This window comes from Hyperolius riggenbachi, chromosome 4, assembly GCF_040937935.1.
Source record: "Hyperolius riggenbachi isolate aHypRig1 chromosome 4, aHypRig1.pri, whole genome shotgun sequence".
NCBI lineage: Eukaryota > Metazoa > Chordata > Amphibia > Anura > Hyperoliidae > Hyperolius > Hyperolius riggenbachi.
In genome coordinates, this window is record NC_090649.1 from 65717324 (window position 1) to 65740838 (window position 23515).

Below are 23515 nucleotides of genomic sequence, written 5' to 3' on the forward strand. Positions count from 1 at the left end.
AATCGGAAATCTGCATTTCTGGTCAGAAAATGGAAATCAGAAATCGGAATTGTGCAGAAATCTGATTTACCGCAATTCTAGCCCAATCACAGAACTGGGACGGATTTGACCAATCAAAGAGTGCAGATTTTTTTCTGCAAAAATCAGATTACCGCGGTAATTTTAGACCAGCACAAGATTCTGTTTTTCCTGTTTTGAATTTTACTATTTCTATGGGGTGGGGGTTGTAATTTTTTGCATTCTCTGATGCAAATGACACATAAAATACTCCTAGGAAATTGGAAAAAGTCGGAAAAACTGAAAATCAGAAATTAAAAGATTGGAAATCGGAAAAACGGAAAATGGGAAACATGGAAATAGGAAATAGGAATTGGAATTTCCACGCATTCCGAAATGGGCAGTTCTGGCCATCCCTATGAAGCATGTCCCCAGTTCATACGTATAAAACACGTGTTTATGATCTGCCACATGAGGAGTAATTGGATGGCAAGTAAACTCCCTCATAATTTAATTCAAAAGAAAAAGAGGTGTGACTGTGTACACAAACCAGGTGTCACCTGACTTAAACTGGCTGCCAAAAATGTCTATTGACAAATTAAAAGGACACAGCAAATGCATATTGCATCCGTTTACCAACTTAACCCAACTTACTGTTATGCCCTGCAGGAGTTGGACCATGCAAAATACTTTGCACCTCAACAGGGGAACCACATGTAGGCCCCCATGCCCCCCAAAAACACCCTCATAAGTGGGGTGGATGAGAAATTCTTATGAGGCTAGGTTCACAGTGGGACGTTGCGTTTAGGGGACATTATAGTGCACATAACGTGCCCCTAACGCAACGCCTGGTGCTCTCTGATGTGGACGTCAGAGTGAGCCGCGTTGTGCAGCTCACTCTGACGTCCGTGATGCCGAGATGCGTACTCTTGGATGCATGCGGCATCACGTGGTCCCGCCCGGCCAATCGCCGCCCAGGAAGTAAACACTACACGTCACACCGTGCAGTGAATATTAATTAGCCATGTGCCCGGCCGCTCTCCCCTCCTCCCCAACATGACTGAGCATGTGCAAACAGTCTAACGCGGCTTAGCCGCCTATAACGCACAGCATGCAGTACTTTCTCTTGACATGGAGCGTTACAATGTAACGCAACGTGGGCACTGTGAACAGCCCATTGATTTTTCATTACTGTGCGGTGGGGCTGCGTTGCAGGCTGCATTAACGTGCGCCTGTAACGTCCCACTGTGAACCTAGCCTGAGACAATAGAAAGACACACACACAAAACCACCACCACCAAAACAAAAAATAGCATATTCTACCATCTAACCCCCCTAATCTTTGTTAAAAACTGTCCAGACTTCAAATAGTTTCCCTCCCTCCCGCGGCTTATCCCCTACACTACAGACCTGAATAAAGCTAGCAACGATCCTCAACCTGCCAAATACATTTCTGTGTTTGCCCCCATAAGGTTGATGAGGAACCAGAAGACAAAACTGTGGCAAAAAAGTTTATCACCAAGAAGACGAACCAGAGGTTACGCAGCCAAATGCAAGGTGCAAGCAGGCCCGGCTCTAGACCATTTGCCGCCTGAGGCAAATTTTACGCCGCAGGAAGTGACGTCAGTGGAGCGCACGCTGGAACAAGGAAGGTGAGTGATCCCCGCCCGTTGCCTCTTATAGCTGCAGCCAGCCAGCGACCTAACAAGCTGGAGGGGAGCGGAGGACGGGGGACCCAGGCGAGGGAGGGGGGGGTCCGACCCCCCTCCCCGCCGCTAGGCCCAATACCCCCTTCCTGCCCGCTATCCCCTCCAGTTCGGGCGGCCCTCCCCACCCACGGACGGGCGGGTGCCGCCCCCCCAGAAGTGTCGCCTGAGGCAAACTTTTCACCCCGCCTCATGGGCGGGCCGGCCCTGGGTGCAAGCCACTAGGCAGTGTTTCTAGTCCATCCTAGTAGTCCTCGCCTCGTCCTCTTGACACCTGTGTAATTTCATCAATGTGCCAGGTGCTCCATTTTCATACTGAGAATAGCTACTTTAGAGCATAAGTAATTTATTACCTTCATAAATGTGTTCTGGGGCTTGCTGTGATCCACCAGGTGCAGGCTTCCAATGAGTGGCAGAGGTGTGGGCCCTGGAGGATAATTTTTGTATTTCTGTGGTTTGCTATAGCGTTTTACTAAAAGCAAAATGGCAACGATGGACAGAAGGAGAAGGAAAGGAGCCATGGCAAGCAAGTCTTCAGATCTAAAGGTGGGAAGAACAACATCATGTGTCATTAAAATTACTTGACTTCCCAAGTAAACTTGCCTAGTGATGGCTGTAGTACTGGGTGTTAATTACTGGTGGAATTCAATGCAGATGTCAAGAATTATTATTATCATACTTACCCAAGCTCCTGTCACTGTGGACCTAGTGCAACCTGTTATTCTTTGATCTTCTTGGTTATGAGGCATTTCATTAACTAGTTGACCACTGAAGGGTTTTTCCCCTTATGGACCAGAACAATGTTCACCATTCAGTGCTCCTCCATTTCATTCGGCAGGAACTTAATCACTACTTAGCACAGTAAAATGATCTATATCATTTTTTTTTTGGTCACCAATTAGGCTTTCTTTGGGTGGTACATTATGCTAAGAATTATTTTATTCTAAATGCAATTTAATGGGAATAATAAGAAAAAATGGGAAAAAAATCATTATTTCTCAGTTTTCGGCCATTATAGTTTTAAAATACAACGTTCTAGTGTGGATAAAAGCCACACATTTTATTTGCCTATTTGTCTGTTTATTGAAAATTTTAAAATATTTCCCCAGTACAATGGAGGGCCCAATATTACATTTGGAAATAAAGGTTCATTTTTTTCAGTTTTCAGTAATATACTGTGTCGACATGTATATTAAAAAAAAAAAGTTCAGTCCCTAAGGTCACTATTTAGTTTTTTTTTTAAATTGTCATATTTTTTTATTCAAAAGTTTTTTACTTGGGTAACTGTAGAAGCGTGTGGATGGTAAGGGATTCATTTTAAATGTATGTGTATGACATATTATTCAAATAAATGTATGTAGGTGTAATTTTATTATTTTGCCACAACATGTCCTCACTCATTATCGTCCTGAGCTTACTATTAGTACGCTAACAGGAAGTAATGTGTGTATGTATTACTTTCGTTATTACAATGGCCGCAGGCATCTCATTGATGCCTGCATTCATTGAAATGGGGATTGTGGTTCCATTCACTGATCTCCCGTCTAATGGGCTGCGGCAAGAACATGCACAGGAGTGATTGTGGGAGCGAACGGGAGCAACGATTGATGAATATCTATGTCTCTGGGACTTTAGATGGATGCTTGAGGGACATAGATATACTGCACATGCCACAGCAACTAGTTAAGCTTCTAAGCTGTGAAATATAAAGCAGTTATTTGTGTACTTTAACTGTTACTGCTGAAAAAAAAGGTTATACAAAAGAAAACAAAAAAATAGAATTTTCAAAAGACCAAAATGTGACATGACGTAGATGGTAACAGCACAGCATCATTGTATGATCTGCTATGACGTCTATGTAATAGGGAGTGTTCACTGTAATGGGTGTGTCATAGATAGCATGCTGCACTCCCTGGTGGTGTGCACCATCTATCCTATCTATCTATGACATGCTTGAATGGATCCTATTGACAAAAGGGTCCATAAACATGTCCGATTGTCTGCTGCTAGCCATTGCGGAAAATGTTACATAGTTGTCCTTAGTGTGAACCTAGCCTAATTTGTACATCCAACAAGCAAGGCAAATGCTGAGATGCCATACACTTCCATTTCCTGCGGCCTTTTACAAAGTCAGAGATTTTGAACATAAATTCAAGAGCCTACAGACAAAGAACATACATGGTCAGAAAGTAATATATGTCAAATCTAGTACAAATATGTTTATATTTGTACCAGCGCATACCGTATTTTTCAGGCCTTAAAGGGGAACTTCAGCCTAAACAAACATACTGTCATCAAGTTACATTAGTTATGTTAATTAGAATAGATGGGTAATATAATCTCTTACCCACCCTGTTTTTAAAAGAACAGGCAAATGTTTGTGATTCATGGGGGCTGCCATCTTTGTCATGGGGCAGTCATCGTTTTGGTTGAAAGGAGGTGACAAGGAGCAAGAGACACAGTTCCAACTGTCCTGTGACCTGATAACCCCTCCCAGCTGCACACGCTAGGCATCAAATGTCAAATTCAAAATGTAAAAAAAAAAATTGCACCAAAACAGCAGGAAGAGAACCACAACATCAGAAATCCCATCATGCTTTGCACAGCATCAGGGGAAAAAAGCCCGGGCAGTTTTCTTGTGCAGCTAAAAATTAAGCTTGTATAAGAGAAACAAAGTTCTGATGCTGTGAAACTGTTAAAGAAACACCAGGCCTTTTCAGTGCTGCTGAGTCGATTTTTAGTCCGGAGGTTCACTTTAAGATGCTCTAGACCATAAAACGCACATAAGTTTAGAGGAACAGAGCCTGTGTCTCCTCTGTCTCCATTTCCTTCTCTTTCTCTCTGTGTCTCCTTTGTCAGGTGTCCACCTGTGTCCCATCTGTAGCCCTGTGGCCTCCTTTGCCCCTCGCCAGTGTTGCTTCTGTCCCCCTGTGCAGCCAACTGTTCCTCTGTTGTGCAGCCTGCTGTCCCTGTGTTGTTTAGTTTTCTGTGTCTCTGTTGCGCGGCCATCTGGCCCCCATTTGTGCACTGTCATCCTGTTGTGCATCCTTCTGTCCCCCTGTTGTTTAGCCTTCTGTCCCCCTGTTGTGCATCCTTCTGTCGCCCTGTTGTTTAGCCTTCTGTCCCCCTGTTGTGCATCCTTCTGCCCCCCTGTTGTGTAGCCCTCTGTCCCCCTGTTGTGCATCCTTCTGTCCCCCTGTTGTGTAGCCCTCTGTCCCCCTGTTGTGCATCCATCTGTCCCCCTGTTGTGCATCCTTCTGTCCCTCTGTTGTGCATCCTTCTGTCCCTCTGTTGTGCATCCTTCTGTCCCCCTGTTGTGCACTGTCCCCCTGCTGTGCACACTTCTGACAACCCATTCTGCAGCCTTCTGTCCCCCCATTCTGCAGCCTTCTGTCCCCCTGTTGTGCACTGCCCCCCTGTTGTGCACACTTCTGACAACCCATTCTGCAGCCTTCTGTCCCCCCATTCTGCACCCTTCTGTCCCCCCATTATGCATCCTTCTGTCACCCATTGCTCACCTGTGTGCTTCTGTACCCCCATGTAGGCCTATATATACTTACTGATCAGCTTGAAGGGGGCAAAAGTTGTTTCCTGGATCAGCTTGAAGAGGGGCAGGAGTCCCTGGATCAGCTTCTGAGCAGGGTGAATGCATCGATGCACTGCCTGCACTTCTAACAGGAACCGACGGTCCCTCAGGTGGGATCAGGGCTCCTTTATTGGGCCAATCACTACACTCGCTGCAATGCTGTATCCATTGATATATGTATTGATTACGTTGCTGTCCATTGATACCCTGATACTTTGAGAACAGACATACAGTCTGAACAGATTATATAGTTAACATAGAACCTGTCAACATGTCTAATTATCTGCTGGTCTCCACTCCAAAATTTGGTCCGTTTTTAGGTCTACTGTGAATCAAGTCTAAAACACACATTCTATTAACCCTCTCAGTGCTGCCTGGCAAGGTGAAACCCTCCCAGAAACTTTTCATGGCGTGGCTAATCTCTTAGAGCATGGAGGAAAACAAACCTGTAATTTCCCGGAAAAAAAAGCAAACCAGTAATATTTACAGAAAAATAGCCAGACATTAACTGAAGCACTGGAGTCATGTGAAGCGCGACATGAAACACAACTCCCCCTGCAAAACTTTGTATGGGGCCCCAACACCCCAACTCCCCTTCAACCCCCCCCCCCCCCCCCCCGCTTTCTGCACAGGTAAACTAAGAGCAAATGTTATTCAACTGGCTAGTGCACACTTGAATGTGTTTTCCCCATGCAGATAAAAACAGACAGCAGTGAAGAACTGAGAGCATTTTCTCTATAAATTACATTAGCTTCTGTGATGATACATGCATGTTTTCACACATACAGACACGCATGGTGTGCAGAAAATGCATACAGAAAACCGACAGATGAGCGTGCTCTCAGCCTCAGCTTATTACACTCACTCTGTCCTCCTCTGATGGAGCTGAACTGGCTGTACAGACTCCTCAAGCATCACTACAGTACCCAGCTCTTGGGGAGGGGGTGGAGAGGCAGGGGGCAGAGCGTTGTACACAAGAGCCGCTACACACTGAATAGGGACTGTCTACAAATCTTTTTCTTCAAAACTTTGTATGATTCCTTATCAGTGGCTGAGCAGATGCAGCCATTAGAACAATTGTGCAGAGAGCAGAAAGTTTTTTTTTCTCTCCGTGCCCTTAGTCGTCAGTCTCTCAGGACAGGGAAAAGAAACATCTCAACCCCAAGGGGCCCCCTGCGGCTTCTGGGCCCCCTGCAGCTGCATTCCTTGCATGGTCTGTTGTTACACCCCTGAATGGTGCTGAATGTCTGTGGGCATTATCCGGGTTTCTAAATAATGAAAGCTGGATTCGAACACCACCACTAGCCATTATATCATTTTTGGGATATTGATCTTCACAAACTGCTAGTTTGATATTATTTCTACCATTAAATATAAAATCAGAACTTACCTGTTCACTGTGTGAAGATTGTTGTCTGTAAGAAAGGAAAAAGTTGTTTGTGATTTATCCGTTTGGGCAAGGAATTTGCTATTGACTTTGCAAGGAGAGTACTGACTGTTACCTGCCTTACAGCTTACGATTACTGAACTCTGAGTAGGCAGCTAACTAGCAATACCATTGCACTGTCACATGCTGTCAGCCTTTCCCAGCATTTCCTGTTCCATAACTTTATGCACTGATCATTTTGTTTTAACCTTTTTTAAGTAAAGGATTTAAAAATGTTTTAGCCTCTTTTCCACATCCTAAGCAATAAAAGTCCAAACCTGTTTATCTAAACCTACAGAAACCTTGGTTGTAGGGATTAATGGATGTTAACTGGCTATCTTAATCACTTTACTACTGAGGGGTTTTACCCCTTGAGCACCAGAGCAATTTTCACCTTTCAGCGCTTCTTCCATTCATTCGTCTATAACTTTACCATTACTTATTGCAATGAAATTAACTATATCTTGTTTTTTTCGCCACCAATTAGGCTTTCTTTAGGTGGGACATTATGCCAAGAATTATTTTATTCTAAATGTGTTTTAATGGGAAAATAGGAAAAAATGTGTGGAAAAAAAATCATTTTTTTAAAGTTTTCGGCCATTATAATTTTTTAATAATTCATGCTACTGTAATTAAAATCCATGAAATGTATTTTCCTATTTGTCCTGGTTATTACACCATTTAAATTATGTGTCTATCACAATGTTTGGCGCCGATATTTTATTTGGAAATAAAGGTGCATTTTTTCCAGTTTTGCATCCATCCCTAATTACAAGCCCATCGTTTATAAAGTAACAGTGTTATACCCTCTTGACATAAATATTTAAAGCGTTCAGTCTCTAAGGTAACTATTTATGTATTTTTTTTAATTGTAATTTTTATTTCTTTGTATTACAAAAAAACAACAAAAAAATGGGGAGTGTGGGAGGTAATGAGTTAATTTATAATGTAACACTGTGTACCGGTATTTATATATGAAAAATGTTTTTAGGTGTAGTTTTACTATTTGGCCAACAGATAGCCACAGTCATTTTTTGTGCAATTGTCCTGTAAGCGTAGGAAGTACGCTTGCAGGAAGTGCAATGAGTCTGGGAAAATCACAATGATCGCACTGCTTCTCATAGAAGCAGCCGATCATTGCTGGGGGTTTAGATCAACTAACGGGCAACGGGAGCGCGTGCACGAGCGAGTGGGAGCGCAAACACTGGCGGTAGCGGCCACGTTACTTCATTAACCTCTTTACCATCGCAGGTGCAAGTATCTACGCCCCTTTTGACACCCTTTCCCCACCAGGGGCGTGGATACACGCACCCGCGGTGGTAAAGTGGTTAATGACTTACATTCCCAAAATAGGGCTTGCTATTGTTATTGTTATCTATTGCTAGAGCTTGCTATTTGCCAATAATAATAATCCCTCAGACTCCCTCTCTTGGTAGCCAGGATTTGGGAATCCCCGTGGCCATTTTAACCACTTTATCCACCGCTACAGTATATCTACGTCCTCTGTGACTTCATCTAAGCCATGAAGACGTAGATATACATCTTGTAGCTGAAGCACAGATATGCACAGTTGGACATTGCTCCTGTGCACACCTCCAGCACTATCTGCTGCAGCACTATTTGTTGAAATATTCCTTGAGCCAATAATTGATTTCATCCATTAAAATGATTTTATTTTCTCAGTTCATAGTGAAAATTACACACTGTAGCATTATTTCAGAATCAAATATCCTCACCATAAATTGTGACAGGAAGGTAATTTAAGTTTTGTGTTAAACGGTAGAAATAGCCAAACAAGATATGTGTTTTATATCTACAGTAACGTTTTTTTTTTTTTTTTTAACTGGAATTGGTAAAATGAGAAATAATGTGGGTTTTTTTTTTCTATTTCTCTTCCTCTTTTTCCCATTAAAATGCATAGAAAACAAAATTGTTTAAGGGAAAAGAATGCCATACAACGAAAACCTAGTTTGTCTTGAAAAAAAAATACATTTCATTGAGGTGTCGTAAGTATGGATAAAGCCTTTTTCAATTTCAATTTGTTTTTAATTGATTGTTAGAATGGGAAAGTAGAACTTGAGAATGTAAACTTGATCCACCGGAAGTGGGGACAAACATCTGAAGGTACCTTTCTTGTAAAGGAACTTCTAGACTCTACCAAACGTCACTTCCCTTCTGGTACTTTTTCTGGTAAGAAATAACACGTAAGATGAACGTAGTTGTATGCGGACGCTTTTGTCTGTATGTGGAAAAATGTCCACATACATTTACTGTTTCTATGCATAATTTACCCTTGACAATATTTTTGCAAGCGTATATCTTATGAGTACGTTTAAGCTCATGCGGATGCGTGATATTCACCCGTACGCGTAAAAATGTACGCCTATAGCACATTCGGAAGTGTGTTCACAACATACATGTGAACTACGCATAACAACCGTAATTACGCATATCGGTAGATTTTTATGTGTAAATGCGTAAGTGTAATTCGCAAACTTTGCATTACAATTACGATGCGTAATTAAATTTTGGCATAGTTTCTGCTCACCCCTGGCTCAGACACACTATAAGAGCTTTTCTGAGTGCTGTCTGGCCATCAAAGCTTCCTGAGAGCTTTTTAAAAAACACTCCTATTGACTTACATTAAAATCACAGTAAAATTGTGGAAAAATTGTGCGATTTTACTGTGATTCTACCGATATTTTGATGTAAGTCAATGGGAATGTTTTTTAAAAAGCTCTCAGGAAAGCTCTGATGGCCAAAAATAGGGATGCTTATTCGGATTTCAAGGAATTGAAATTTCCGTATTTCTGATCGGAAATCGGAAAACGGAACTCGGAAATCGGATTTCGGATGAAATACTCCATAACTGCAATTTGGTAATTTTAGCCCAATTACAGAACTCGAAATCCATGGACCAATCAGAGAATGCAGAAACAACTATATTTGGCCAATCAGAGAATGCAAAATATGACAACAACAAAAAACACTACCCGGAAATCGGAAATCCGAACCCGGAAATCGGATTTCGGTAGAAATACTACATTACCACAAATCGGTAATTTTAGCCCAAGCACAGAACTCAGAAGCATTGGACCAATCAGAGAATGTTGAGTCAACTGGGAAGCATTTGGCCAATCAGAGAATGATAAAAATGACCCAACAACCACTACTCGGAAATCGGAAACCGATCGGAAATCTGTGGAATTGGTAATCGGCATTGGCAGAAATGGGAATTTCTGTGAGCAATTGGAAATTGACATATCTGACCATCCCTAGCCAAAGGTGGTAAGAAATTCTGGCCTCCATAACCTTGGACATGGATACTGTGCATATGGGAGGGAAGGCTTGAGAAGTATTAGTATTCAATTTGCCGTATGCTATGCAAACTTTAATTTGACGTACTGTAAATATTATCTTCTCTGTTTGCTCGATTAAAATTATTGATTCAGTAACAAAATTACCAAAAGAGGGAAGTATGGGAAAGATGAAGACTTCATCATAGTTTAATCATTTCTCCTTATAGTTGTCTATATTTTGTTTTCCAATTAGCATCTGTTTCATAATAACTCCTTTATGTCTATCTGAAAAGTCAAGTCAATCTGTTATTTGCACTGACAGCAGGTTGTCCTTGTTCTAGTACAAATCAACCTTGCTTGAGCTGATTATTTGGTGAGCTAGAACAAATGAAGGCATATGGACAATGTGATCAGTTATTAGCCATATTGCTAGTATGTAAATATCCAATACTGTGCCACAGTCCACAAAGTCCTATATCTGTTAAATTTTGCCCGTTACTGGGATCGCTGCAGAAAATCCAATAGTCAGTGTAATAGTTCAATATAGCTGCTGCCCTCTCTAGAACCTGCAACACACATAAAAGCTCCACATAGGGTAATAGCGTTCAATAAAGAGTCCTCTTCCAAGAGTACACCACTGAAGTGCCCGTGTGTCTTGTGATTAGTGTTGGGCGAACAGTGTTCGCCACTGTTCAGGTTCTGCAGAACATCACCCTGTACGGGTGATGTTCGAGTTCGGCCGAACACCTGGTGGTGTTCAGCCAAACTGTTCGGGGTTCGCCCGAACTGCGGAATGACTAGCCGAACAGGGCCGAACAGGGCCCCTGTTCGGCCGAACAGGGCCCTGTTCGGCCGAATACTGCCCCCCTATGGGGTCGCAGGCATAAGGGGGGAGCATGCCCCGATCGCGGGGGGGGGGTCGGAAATTCCCCCCACCCCCTCCGCTAGCGCTCCCCCCTCTGCCCGCTTCCCCATACAAAAGTTTCAGGAAGTAAAACAGTACCGGTGGTACTAGTGGGTGACTGGCAGTGGGCGGCACTGTGAAGTGAGTGACTGAGGAGGAGGAGTCCGGAGAGTGACGCGTTGAGGGAGGCCGGGCAGCGGGCGGTTCAGCAGTAGTACCGTACTGGGGGGGGGAATTTCCGACCCCCCCGCGATCGGGGCATGCTCCCCCCTTATGCCTGCGACCCCATAGGGCCCCCAAAAGCGGGATGTTCGGGGAGTTCGGGGTTCGGCCCGAACATGCCGAACATCGCGGCCATGTTCGGCGAACTTTCCCAAACCCGAACATCCAGGTGTTCGCCCAACACTACTTGTGATTCCCCAAACAGCCACTCTCCTCTGTACACCTTTGTTCCCTCTCACAAGATGCTCACCAGATCTAAACCACCCCAGCCATCAGGTGGATCTTTAGCATTGCTCATAAAGAGCTCACTTAAATTCCAGATACTGCAATAGAAAATAGACTCCACATAGGGTAATATTGTCCAGACTTCAGCAAATCTTATGCAGTTAAAAACTCCCGTGCCTTAGTGATCTCACTGTGTGCTCACTCAGTGCCAATCCCACAACAGTGCGTGTCAAAATGCTCACCAGATACTGCCCACCTCTATCTGCAGGTGGATTATCACCAGTTGGCTGATGGTGTAATGGTTAAGGGTTCTGCCTCTGACACAGGCGACCAGGGTTCGAATCTCGGCTCTGCCTGTTCAGTAAGCCAGCACTAATTCAGTAGGAGACCTTTGGCAAGTCTCCCTTACACTGCTACTGCCAATAGAGCGCGCCCTAGTGGCTGCTGCTCTGCTCTGGCGCTTTGAGTCCGCAAGGAGAAAAGCGCAATATAAATGTTATTTGTCTTGTCTTGTCATGTCATTATGCCCATATACTGACTCCCAATCAATGCCACGGAACTTGTCTCATAAATCTTGTAATCCAATAAAAATATCTCAATAAAAAACATAAAAAACAAACACATAGCGTAATATAGTTAAGATCAGGGAGCCCCTGATGAGTCTAGCATGAGGACAAACGCGTAGGGCAGAGCTAAAGTCTGACATTGTACGCGCACCAGGAAGCGAACTGACCACTTCAATGGTGTACTTGGAAGAGGATTCTTTATTGAACGTTATTACCCTATGTGGAGCTTATATATCTGTTGCAGGTTCTGGAGAGCGCAGCAGCTATATTGAACTATCATATTGCTAGTATGAGTTCAGTAACAAAGAGTCAACATCGTTACTTGGCCCATTAATTGTCCAGTGGAAATTACCATATGTTGCTTGTTATTGTTATATGGCATTTCACATCTTCAGATTTTAACCACCTTCTTGAATGTATTTTGTCATGATCATATATGCTTTAAAAATTGTATAAAACATTTAAAAGTGCTTCAAAAAATCAGACGATTTAATACTCAGTTGGAAAGGTGAACCGATAAAAATACCCCTTTTCATAGAATTTCTTATTGCCAATTCTGCAGGTTTACAGTTTACTTCACAACATAATTCAATTTCCATAGACTTTCTAGGCTTGGTTCTATTCACTGACGCCAACCTCATCAAGACAAAAACTCATTTCAAGAAAGTAGATGCTAACAATTACATACACTCTGACAGTTTCCATCACCGACCTTGGACCACCAACACTCCCTACAGCCAATCCACAAGGATTTTTAGGAATTGTACAGACATTAAAGATTTTGACACACAATCAACCATATTAACCCAAAAATTCACTGAACGTGGTTACCTGAAAAAATTAATCAAAGATGCAAATAGAAAAGCCACCACGGTTAACCCTACCTCATCCTCTCGGGATAATGATAATCCTATTGTACCCCCCAGATTCCTTAACCCCCTGTTATGATTCTTTCTGGATTTTAGGGTCTAAAAACCTGGAAAAAAAATCATGCTGCCAGGGAGATCTGCGGGAGTTTTTCATACACTCACCTCCCTGGCTCCAGCGCTGCAGTTAGGCCTCCATTCTCCAGGTGGCGCTGCAACTCTAAAGTGAAATTGCCAGCTTTCGTCATGACGACAGCTGGCGATCTCACCAGCAGGAAGCAGAGCCCCGGAGTAGAGGAAGAAGAATGCTGGCCGACGTAGGGATCCCCGGGAGGTATGTGGAAAAGCTCCCACTGCGCGCATTGCTCTGCATACAGCCTCCGGCGGCTACCCTGAGCAGAGGTCAGGATTACCGCTCTTAGCTGCAGTTTTCCGCCCCAACCCTGGCTCAGGATAACCGCCAAGGAGGTTAAAGGTTATAGCACCCAACACAAGCAAATTTGATTGATCCTACAGAACAGATGGTAGATCTTATCACAAGATCCCCACCTTAGATCTCTATTACCTAAAACTCCCACTCTCACGTTTAAGAGAGAACCCAACCTCCCAATACCCTAAATCCCCACCCCCTTCCCCTCCCTATTAACCCTGGATCCTACCCCTGCAATTAGTCCAGTTGTCTAGCTTGTCAGTTTATTAATTCCACCAATATGTTTGTATCGCAAGTCACACAAACTGAATAACCTATTAGACAACCGATTTCTTGTATGTCGAGATGCGTGATCTATGTGATTTCGTGCCCATGCAATTATCAATATGTTGGCCGCACCACCAAAACAGTATGTAGCAGGGTAGGACAACATAAAATAAATATTCTAAGAATCTATCCCCTTCACAGTGTATCACGGCACTTTGGTTCCTGTCCCAATAGTAACCCTCATTTGCTTAAAATCACGCTCATTGAATCCATCCAGTTACACAACACAAATGCTTTTTGAGGTTCTGCTGAACAGGGAGATGTACTGGATACAGATTCTGAAAATCCTCATGCCTGAGGGCCTCAACGGACAACTAGAAAAAATCTTTTAACCCAGTCATCAATCACTGGTTACTCCAAATTTATCCCATTGTATGAACATTATTAATACTATTAACACTATATTTTATTGGTCCTCTCTTTTAGTCCTACCTTTTTATCTTCTTACTAGTGGACCTAAGCCCATTTAAAAACGGGCTCTAGGTCTGTGTGTTAACTCCCTCCCCTCACTCCACTCCCCTGTGACCACTAGTGTTGGGCGAACACCTAGATGTTCGGGTTCGCGAACGTTCGCCGAACATCGCCGCGATGTTCGGGTGTTCGCGCCAAACTCGAACATAATGGAAGTCAATGGGGACCCGAACTTTCGTGCTTTGTAAAGCTTCCTTACATGCTACATACCCCAAATTAGCAGGGTATGTGCACCTTGGGAGTGGGTACAAGAGGAAAAAAAATATTTGAAAAAGAGCTTATAGTTTTTGAGAAAATTGATTGTAAAGTTTCAAAGGAAAAACTGTCTTTTAAATGTGGAAAATGTCATGTTTCTTTGCACAGGTAACATGCTTTTTTTCGCCATGCAGTCATAAATGTAATACAGAGAAGAGGTTCCAGGAAAAGGGACCGGTAACGCTAACCCAGCACCAGCAGCAGCACACGTGATGGAACAGGAGGAGGCGCAGGAGGAGAAGGCCACGCTTTGTGAGACACAACAACCCAGGCCTTGCATGAGGACAAGAAGCGTGCGGATAGCATGCTTTGTACCGCCATGCAGTCATAAATGTAATAAAGATAAGTGGTTCAATAAAAAGGGACCACGCGGCAACGCTAACCCAGCAGCAGCAGACGTGATGGAACAGGAGGAGGCGCAGGAGGAGAAGGCCACGCTTTGTGAGACACAACAACCCAGGCCTTGCATGAGGTACCGCCATGCAGTCATAAATGTAATAAAGATAAGTGGTTCAATAAACAGGGACCACGCGGCAACGCTAACCCAGCAGCAGCAGACGTGATGGAACAGGAGGAGGCGCAGGAGGAGAAGGCCACGCTTTGTGAGACACAACAACCCAGGCCTTGCATGAGGTACCGCCATGCAGTCATAAATGTAATAAAGATAAGAGGTTCCATAAACAGGGACCGGCAACGCTAAAGCAGCAGCAGCAGCAGCACACGTGATGGAACAGGAGCAGGCGCAGGAGGAGAAGGCCATGCTTTTTGAGACACAACAACCCAGGCCTTGCATGAGGACAAAAAGCGTGCGGACAGCATGCTTTGTACCGCCATGCAGTCATAAATGTAATAAGGATAAGTGGTTCAATAAACAGGGACCACGCGGCAACGCTAACCCAGCAGCAGCAGACGTGATGGAACAGGAGGAGGCGCAGGAGGAGAAGGCCACGCTTTGTGAGACACAACAACCCAGGCCTTGCATGAGGACAAGAAGCGTGCGGATAGCATGCTTTGTACCGCCATGCAGTCATAAATGTAATAAAGATAAGTGGTTCAATAAACAGGGACCACGCGGCAACGCTAACCCAGCAGCAGCAGACGTGATGGAACAGGAGGAGGCGCAGGAGGAGAAGGCCATGCTTTTTGAGACACAACAACCCAGGCCTTGCATGAGGACAAAAAGTGTGCGGATATAGCAGCAATGCTTTTTGCCGCCATGCAGTCATAAATGTAATACAGATGAGAGGTTCAATAAACAGGGACCGGAAACGCTACACCATCCCAGATGTTCATTGGTCATGTTACTTGGTTGGGGTCCTGGAGTGTTGCGTAGTCATTTCCAATCCAGGATTGATTCATTTTAATTTGAGTCAGACGGTCTGCATTTTCTGTGGAGAGGCGGATACGCCGATCTGTGACGATGCCTCCGGCAGCACTGAAACAGCGTTCCGACATAACTCTGGCTGCCGGGCAAGCCAGCACCTCTATTGTGTACATTTCCAGTTCGTGCCAGGTGTCTAGCTTCGATACCCAATAGTTGAAGGGTGCAGATGGATTGTTCGACACAGCTACGTCATCTGACATGTAGTCCTTGACCATCTTCTCCAGGCGATCGGTGTTGGAGGTGGATCTGCACGCTTGCTGTTCAGTGGGCTGCTGCTGCATGGGTGTCAGAAAATTTTCCCACTCCAAGGACACTGCCGATACCATTCCCTTTTGGGCACTAGCTGCGGCTTGCGTTGTTTGCTGTCCTCCTGGTCGTCCTGGGTTTGCGGAAGTCAGTCTGTCGGCGTACAACTGGCTAGAGGAGGGGGAGGATGTCAATCTCCTCTCTAAAGTCTCCACAAGGGCCTGCTGGTATTCTTCCATTTTGACCTGTCTGACTCTTTCTTCAAGCAGTTTTGGAACATTGTGTTTGTACCGTGGATCCAGAAGGGTATAAACCCAGTAATTGGTGTTGTCCAGAATGCGCACAATGCGTGGGTCACGTTCAATGCAGTCTAGCATGAATTGAGCCATGTGTGCCAGACTCCTACCAGAATCCTCATCATCCTCTTGTGAGCGTTGTGATAGTTGTTGTGATGCATCATAGTCGTCACCTTCCTCCTGGTCTGCTTCTGCTGACCATTCGCGCTGAATTGTGGAAGTCCAACGTGCACCGCTCTGGCCCTCGTCAGTGGTGGCATGAAATTCCTGCTCCAACTCCAGCTGTTCCTCCTCCTCTTCTTCGTCATAGCTGCTGGGGCCAGCGTTTCCTGAGGCGGATGGCCTGATGTTGGTACCATCACGCTGATCGTTTTCTCCTTCAGATTCCCCCAGTTGCATCATGACAGCTGTTTCCTTGATTTTCAACATTGACCTCTTCAGTAAACACAGCAGTGGTATGGTAATGCTGACTGAAGAGTTGTCACTGCTCACAAGCAACGTGGATTGCTCAAAATTTTGGAGGACTTGGCAGAGGTCCAACATGTTGGCCCAATCGGATCCACAGAAGCTTGGCAGCTGTCCGGATGCGCCTCGGTACTGCGCCGTCATGTACTGGACCACTGCACTCTTCTGCTCACAAAAGCGGGCTAGCATGTGCAGCGTAGAATTCCAGCGCGTAGGGACATCACACAGCAAGCGATGGTGGGGGAGATTGAAGCGCTCCTGCATCTTGGCGAGTGCCCCCGAAGCAGTACTGGAATTTCTACAATGTTTGGCCACTCGACGCACCTTCAACAGAAGATCGGCCACGCCTGGGTATGTCCTCAGGAACCGCTGAACTACTAGGTTCATCACGTGCGCCAGGCAAGGGATGTGTGTCAGCTTAGCCAACCTTAAAGCGCGAATGAGATTACTCCCATTATCACACACAACCATGCCCGGTTTCAGGTCCAGCGGTGCCAGCCACAAATCCGTCTGTTCCTTTATTCCCTTTCAAATTTCCTCCCCTGTGTGCTGCTTATCCCCAAGGCAGATCAGCTTCAGCAACGCTTGCTGACGCATGCCAACAGCTGTGCTGCACTGCTTCCACAATCCTACTGCTGCTGGGTTAGCGTTTCCGGATGAGGTACAGCTTTGAGATGCGTTGGAGGAGAAGGAGTCAGAGAGGTAGGTGCTGCTGTTGTTATCCAGTGGGAGGAACGGCGGTGCAGCTGTTTGCGGCGTGGGCAACACCCGCGCCGTAGCAGGTGAGGAATCGCTGCCAGGCTCCACAAGGTTCACCCAGTGCGCGGTAAGGGAGATGTATCGACCCTGGCCGAACGCACTCGTCCAGGTGTCAGTGGTGAGGTGAACCTTGCAGGCAACGGCATTCTTCAAGCTTCGGGTTATTTTGCTGACCACGTGCTCATGCAACTCAGGCACTGCAGAGCGCGCAAAGTGGTAGCGGCTGGGAACCACGTAACGTGGGATGGCCACTGACATCATGCCCTTGAAGCTGTTTGTCTCCACCACTCGATATGGCAGCATTTCGCAGGCCAGAAGCTTGGCTATGCTGGCTGTTACTGCCACGGCCCGGGGGTCATTTGCTGGCAATTTCCTCTTGCGCTCAAACATCTCCGACACAGACAACTGAACCGTAGCGCTGCACACGGAAGGGCTGTTGATTGTTGTGTTTGATGAACACTGGGAGACCTCAAGAGCACTACTCCGGAAAGTGACAGTGTCAGCGTCGTCTGATGTTTGTGAATGTTGTGAACCACGCAATGGCTGGGCTACTGCTGCTGCTGAGGCGGGTCTGGTGGTGAGTCTGGTGAACCCAAGGGAGGCAGTGTTGCTGGTACCATGTCCTGCCGCGTTTGCTCACAGAGTGGGATGTTTGGATAGCATGTGGCGGCTCATGCTGGTGGTGGAGAGGTTGTTAATACTTTTCCCCCTGCTCAGGCGGGTCTTGCACACCTTGCAAATCGCCATGGTAACATCCTCAGTGCAGTCTTCAAAGAAAGCCCAGACTTTGGAGCACCTGCCTTGCTGGTGATTTCTGTTTGCTCCTCTTTTGCCTCTCACTTGAACTTCCACGCTTGTGGTGCCTGAAATTGCGCGCCGCCTACCTTGTGGCACAAGGCGAACTCGTGCAGCAGTGGGTTCTTCAACAGACTCATCTGTGCTGCTGCTACGACGGCGATGTTCTCGTTCACAAACAAAATCTGGGTCTGTGTCCACATTGTCCATACCCTCCTCTTCCATCTCCTCCTACTCGTCATATGTCATTGTGGGGGGCCGCCGCCGTGGAGTAGAGCTCCCCAGAACAACCTCTGCGCAGCTCACTCCAACATCGTCTTCCAGATCTTGTCGGCCGACCTCCTGCAATTGCAACCCCTCCTGCCCAACTTGCTCTGGGATTTTGGTTTCCGAGTCCTCCTCGGACTCTCCTTGTATTTCAGTGCGCGGTGCATTTCCCACAGTTAATGGTTGTGAATCCGGGCACAACATTTCTGGCTGTTCCTCCATTGACCTTTGAAAGGTGGAAGTTTGTTGGGCTGAATAGCTCCTGCGAATACCCCATTGTGTCCTGAGGTAATTCATCGGACTGGTTATCTGGCAGTTGTGTGCGTGGTGACACTGCCGGTTGTGTCAGCTTTGTGCCCACTGGCTCCTTGTAACTGGCTGAGGACTCGAACCTCGTGCGTGATGTGCTGGTGCTGCTTAACCCACTGCTGGACGCTTGAGAGGTCATCCAAGTAATTATCTGGTCCTGTTCTTTTGGATTTGTGAGGGTTGTTGTCCTGGACAACATGGGCGGTATTGAGTGGGTTTTCTTGGGTGCTCCCCTGTGGCCTGTACGTGAACCGTCAGGGGAAACACCTCTTCCCTTGCCCCTCCCTCTTTCACCAGATTTCTTCCTCATTTCACTTATCCTTACAGTACACGCTGACTGGCAGCAGTACAGTGGCAGTACAGAAATGCTATACAGTACCACTATTCCCAGCAGCGACACAGAGCACAATGCTATACAGTGGCGGGTGAGCGGTGTACCACTATTCCCAGCAGCGACACAGAGCACAATGCTATACAGTGGTGGGTGAGCGGTGTACCCAGGGGCGTAACTAGAAATCACTGGGCCCCCCTGCGAATATTTGGATGGGCCCCCCCCCCCCCCATAGGTGCCAAATAATCGTAATGGGGCAGCGTTTCACTGTAAATTAATTGTAAAGTGGGCAGCATTTTACCAGACAATCGTAATGTGGGCCAAAAAATCGTAATGTGGGCAGAGTTCACCAGAAAATCGTAATGTGGGCCTTTAGAAAATCATAATGTGGGCAGAGTTCACCAGAAAATCGTAATGTGGGCACCAGTCACCAGAAAATCGTAACGTGGACAGCATTCACCAGACAATCGTAATGTGGGCAGCGTTCACCAGAAAATCATAATGTGGGCAGAGTTCACCAGAAAATCATAATGTGGGCAGAGTTCACCAGAAAATCGTAATGTGGGCACCAGTCACCAGAAAATCGTAACGTGAGCAGCAGTCACCAGAAAATTGTAACGTGGACAGCATTCACCAGACAATCGTAATGTGGGCAGCGTTCACCAGAATATCGTAATGTGGGACAGAAAATCGTAATGTGGGCAGAGTTCACCAGAAAATCGCAATGTGGGCAGCAGTCACCAGAAAATCGCCATGTGGGCAGCAGTCACCAGAAAATCGCCATGTGGGCAGCAGTCAACAGAAAATCGCCATGTGGGCAGCAGTCACCAGAAAATCGCAATGTGGGCAACAGTCACCAGAAAATCGCAATGTGGGCAGCAGTCACCAGAAAATCCTAATGTGGGCAGCATACACCAGAAAATCGTAATGTGGGCAGCAGGCACCTGAAAATCGTAATTTGGGCAGCAGACACCAGAAAATCATAATATGGGCAGCAGACACCTGAAAATCGTAATGTGGGCAGCAGACACCTGAAAATCGTAATGTGGGCAGCAGACACCTGAAAATCGTAATGTGGGCAGCAGACACCTGAAAATCGTAATGTGGGCAGCAGGCACCTGAAAATCGTAATGTGGGCAGCAGACACCTGAAAATCGCAATGTGGGCAGCAAACACCTGAAAATCGTAATGTGGGCAGCAGACACCTGAAAATCGTAATGTGGGCAGCAGACACCAGAAAATCGCAATGTGGGCAGCAGTGACCAGAAAATAGTAATGTGGGCAGCAGACACCAGAAAATCCTAATGTGGGCAGCAGTCACCAGAAAATCGCAATGTGGGCAGCAGTGACCAGAAAATCGTAATGTGGGCAGCAGACACCAGAAAATCGCAATGTGGGCAGCAGACACCTGAAAATCGTAATGTGGGCAGCAGACACCAGAAAATCATAATATGGGCAGCAGACACCTGAAAATTGTAATGTGGGCAGCAGACACCTGAAAATCGTAATGTGGGCAGCAGACACCTGAAAATCGCAATGTGGGCAGCAAACACCTGAAAATCGTAATGTGGGCAGCAGACACCTGAAAATCGTAATGTGGGCAGCAGACACCAGAAAATCGCCATGTGGGCAGCAGTCACCAGAAAATCGCAATGTGGGCAGCAGTCACCAGAAAATCCTAATGTGGGCAGCATACACCAGAAAATCGTAATGTGGGCAGCAGGCACCTGAAAATCGTAATGTGGGCAGCAGACACCAGAAAATCATAATATGGGCAGCAGACACCTGAAAATCGTAATGTGGGCAGCAGACACCTGAAAATCGTAATGTGGGCAGCAGACACCTGAAAATCGTAATGTGGGCAGCAGGCACCTGAAAATCGTAATGTGGGCAGCAGACACCTGAAAATCGCAATGTGGGCAGCAAACACCTGAAAATCGTAATGTGGGCAGCAGACACCTGAAAATCGTAATGTGGGCAGCAGACACCAGAAAATCGCAATGTGGGCAGCAGTGACCAGAAAATAGTAATGTGGGCAGCAGACACCAGAAAATCCTAATGTGGGCAGCAGTCACCAGAAAATCGCAATGTGGGCAGCAGTGACCAGAAAATCGTAATGTGGGCAGCAGACACCAGAAAATCGCAATGTGGGCAGCAGACACCAGAAAATCGTAATGTGGGCAGCAGACACCAGAAAATCGCAATGTGGGCAGCAGTGACCAGAAAATAGTAATGTGGGCAGCAGACACCAGAAAATCCTAATGTGGGCAGCAGTCACCAGAAAATCGCAATGTGGGCAGCAGTGACCAGAAAATCGTAATGTGGGCAGCAGACACCAGAAAATCGCAATGTGGGCAGCAGACACCTGAAAATCGCAATGTGGGCAGCAGACACCTGAAAATCGTAATGTGGGCAGCAGACACCTGAAAATCACAATGTGGGCAGCAGGCACCTGTAAATCGTAATGTGGGCAGCAGACACCAGAAAATCATAATATGGGCAGCAGACACCTGAAAATCGTAATGTGGGCATCAGACACCTGAAAATCGCAATGTGGGCAGCAGACACCAGAAAATCGCAATGTGGGCAGCAGACACCTGAAAATCGCAATGTGGGCAGCAGACACCTGAAAATCACAATGTGGGCAGCAGACACCTGAAAATCGTAATGTGGGCAGCAGACACCTGAAAATCGTAATGTGGGCAGCAGACACCTGAAAATCGTAATGTGGGCAGCAGACACCAGAAAATCGCAATGTGGGCAGCAGTGACCAGAAAATAGTAATGTGGGCAGCAGACACCAGAAAATCCTAATGTGGGCAGCAGTCACCAGAAAATCGCAATGTGGGCAGCAGTGACCAGAAAATCGTAATGTGGGCAGCAGACACCAGAAAATCGCAATGTGGGCAGCAGACACCTGAAAATCGTAATGTGGGCAGCAGACACCAGAAAATCATAATATGGGCAGCAGACACCTGAAAATCGTAATGTGGGCAGCAGACACCTGAAAATCGTAATGTGGGCAGCAGACACCTGAAAATCGTAATGTGGGCAGCAGGCACCTGAAAATCGTAATGTGGGCAGCAGACACCAGAAAATCGCCATGTGGGCAGCAGTCACCAGAAAATCGCAATGTGGGCAACAGTCACCAGAAAATCGCAATGTGGGCAGCAGTCACCAGAAAATCCTAATGTGGGCAGCATACACCAGAAAATCGTAATGTGGGCAGCAGGCACCTGAAAATCGTAATGTGGGCAGCAGACACCAGAAAATCATAATATGGGCAGCAGACACCTGAAAATCGTAATGTGGGCAGCAGACACCTGAAAATCGTAATGTGGGCAGCAGACACCTGAAAATCGTAATGTGGGCAGCAGGCACCTGAAAATCGTAATGTGGGCAGCAGACACCTGAAAATCGCAATGTGGGCAGCAAACACCTGAAAATCGTAATGTGGGCAGCAGACACCTGAAAATCGTAATGTGGGCAGCAGACACCAGAAAATCGCAATGTGGGCAGCAGTGACCAGAAAATAGTAATGTGGGCAGCAGACACCAGAAAATCCTAATGTGGGCAGCAGTCACCAGAAAATCGCAATGTGGGCAGCAGTGACCAGAAAATCGTAATGTGGGCAGCAGACACCTGAAAATCGTAATGTGGGCAGCAGACACCAGAAAATCGCAATGTGGGCAGCAGTGACCAGAAAATAGTAATGTGGGCAGCAGACACCAGAAAATCCTAATGTGGGCAGCAGTCACCAGAAAATCGCAATGTGGGCAGCAGTGACCAGAAAATCGTAATGTGGGCAGCAGACACCAGAAAATCGCAATGTGGGCAGCAGACACCTGAAAATCGCAATGTGGGCAGCAGACACCTGAAAATCGTAATGTGGGCAGCAGACACCTGAAAATCACAATGTGGGCAGCAGGCACCTGTAAATCGTAATGTGGGCAGCAGACACCAGAAAATCATAATATGGGCAGCAGACACCTGAAAATCGTAATGTGGGCATCAGACACCTGAAAATCGCAATGTGGGCAGCAGACACCAGAAAATCGCAATGTGGGCAGCAGACACCTGAAAATCGCAATGTGGGCAGCAGACACCTGAAAATCACAATGTGGGCAGCAGACACCTGAAAATCGTAATGTGGGCAGCAGACACCTGAAAATCGTAATGTGGGCAGCAGACACCTGAAAATCGTAATGTGGGCAGCAGACACCAGAAAATCGCAATGTGGGCAGCAGTGACCAGAAAATAGTAATGTGGGCAGCAGACACCAGAAAATCCTAATGTGGGCAGCAGTCACCAGAAAATCGCAATGTGGGCAGCAGTGACCAGAAAATCGTAATGTGGGCAGCAGACACCAGAAAATCGCAATGTG

General features: G+C 46.1%; 1 protein-coding gene across 3 annotated transcripts in view; it reads right to left on the minus strand.

Moving 5' to 3' along the window:
• LOC137571258 (cytochrome P450 2G1-like) overlaps positions 1-23515 on the minus strand; it is a 179754-nt gene that overhangs the window by 123700 nt on the left and 32539 nt on the right. For 2 of the 3 annotated variants that reach the window (XM_068280136.1, XM_068280134.1), the window contains exon 2: positions 2057-2243. In XM_068280136.1, coding sequence (XP_068136237.1) covers positions 2057-2243 — 187 coding nt within the window. Of the gene's footprint in view, positions 1-2056; positions 2244-6679; positions 6705-23515 lie in introns of all 3 variants that reach the window. The other variant, XM_068280135.1, reaches the window with a different exon arrangement.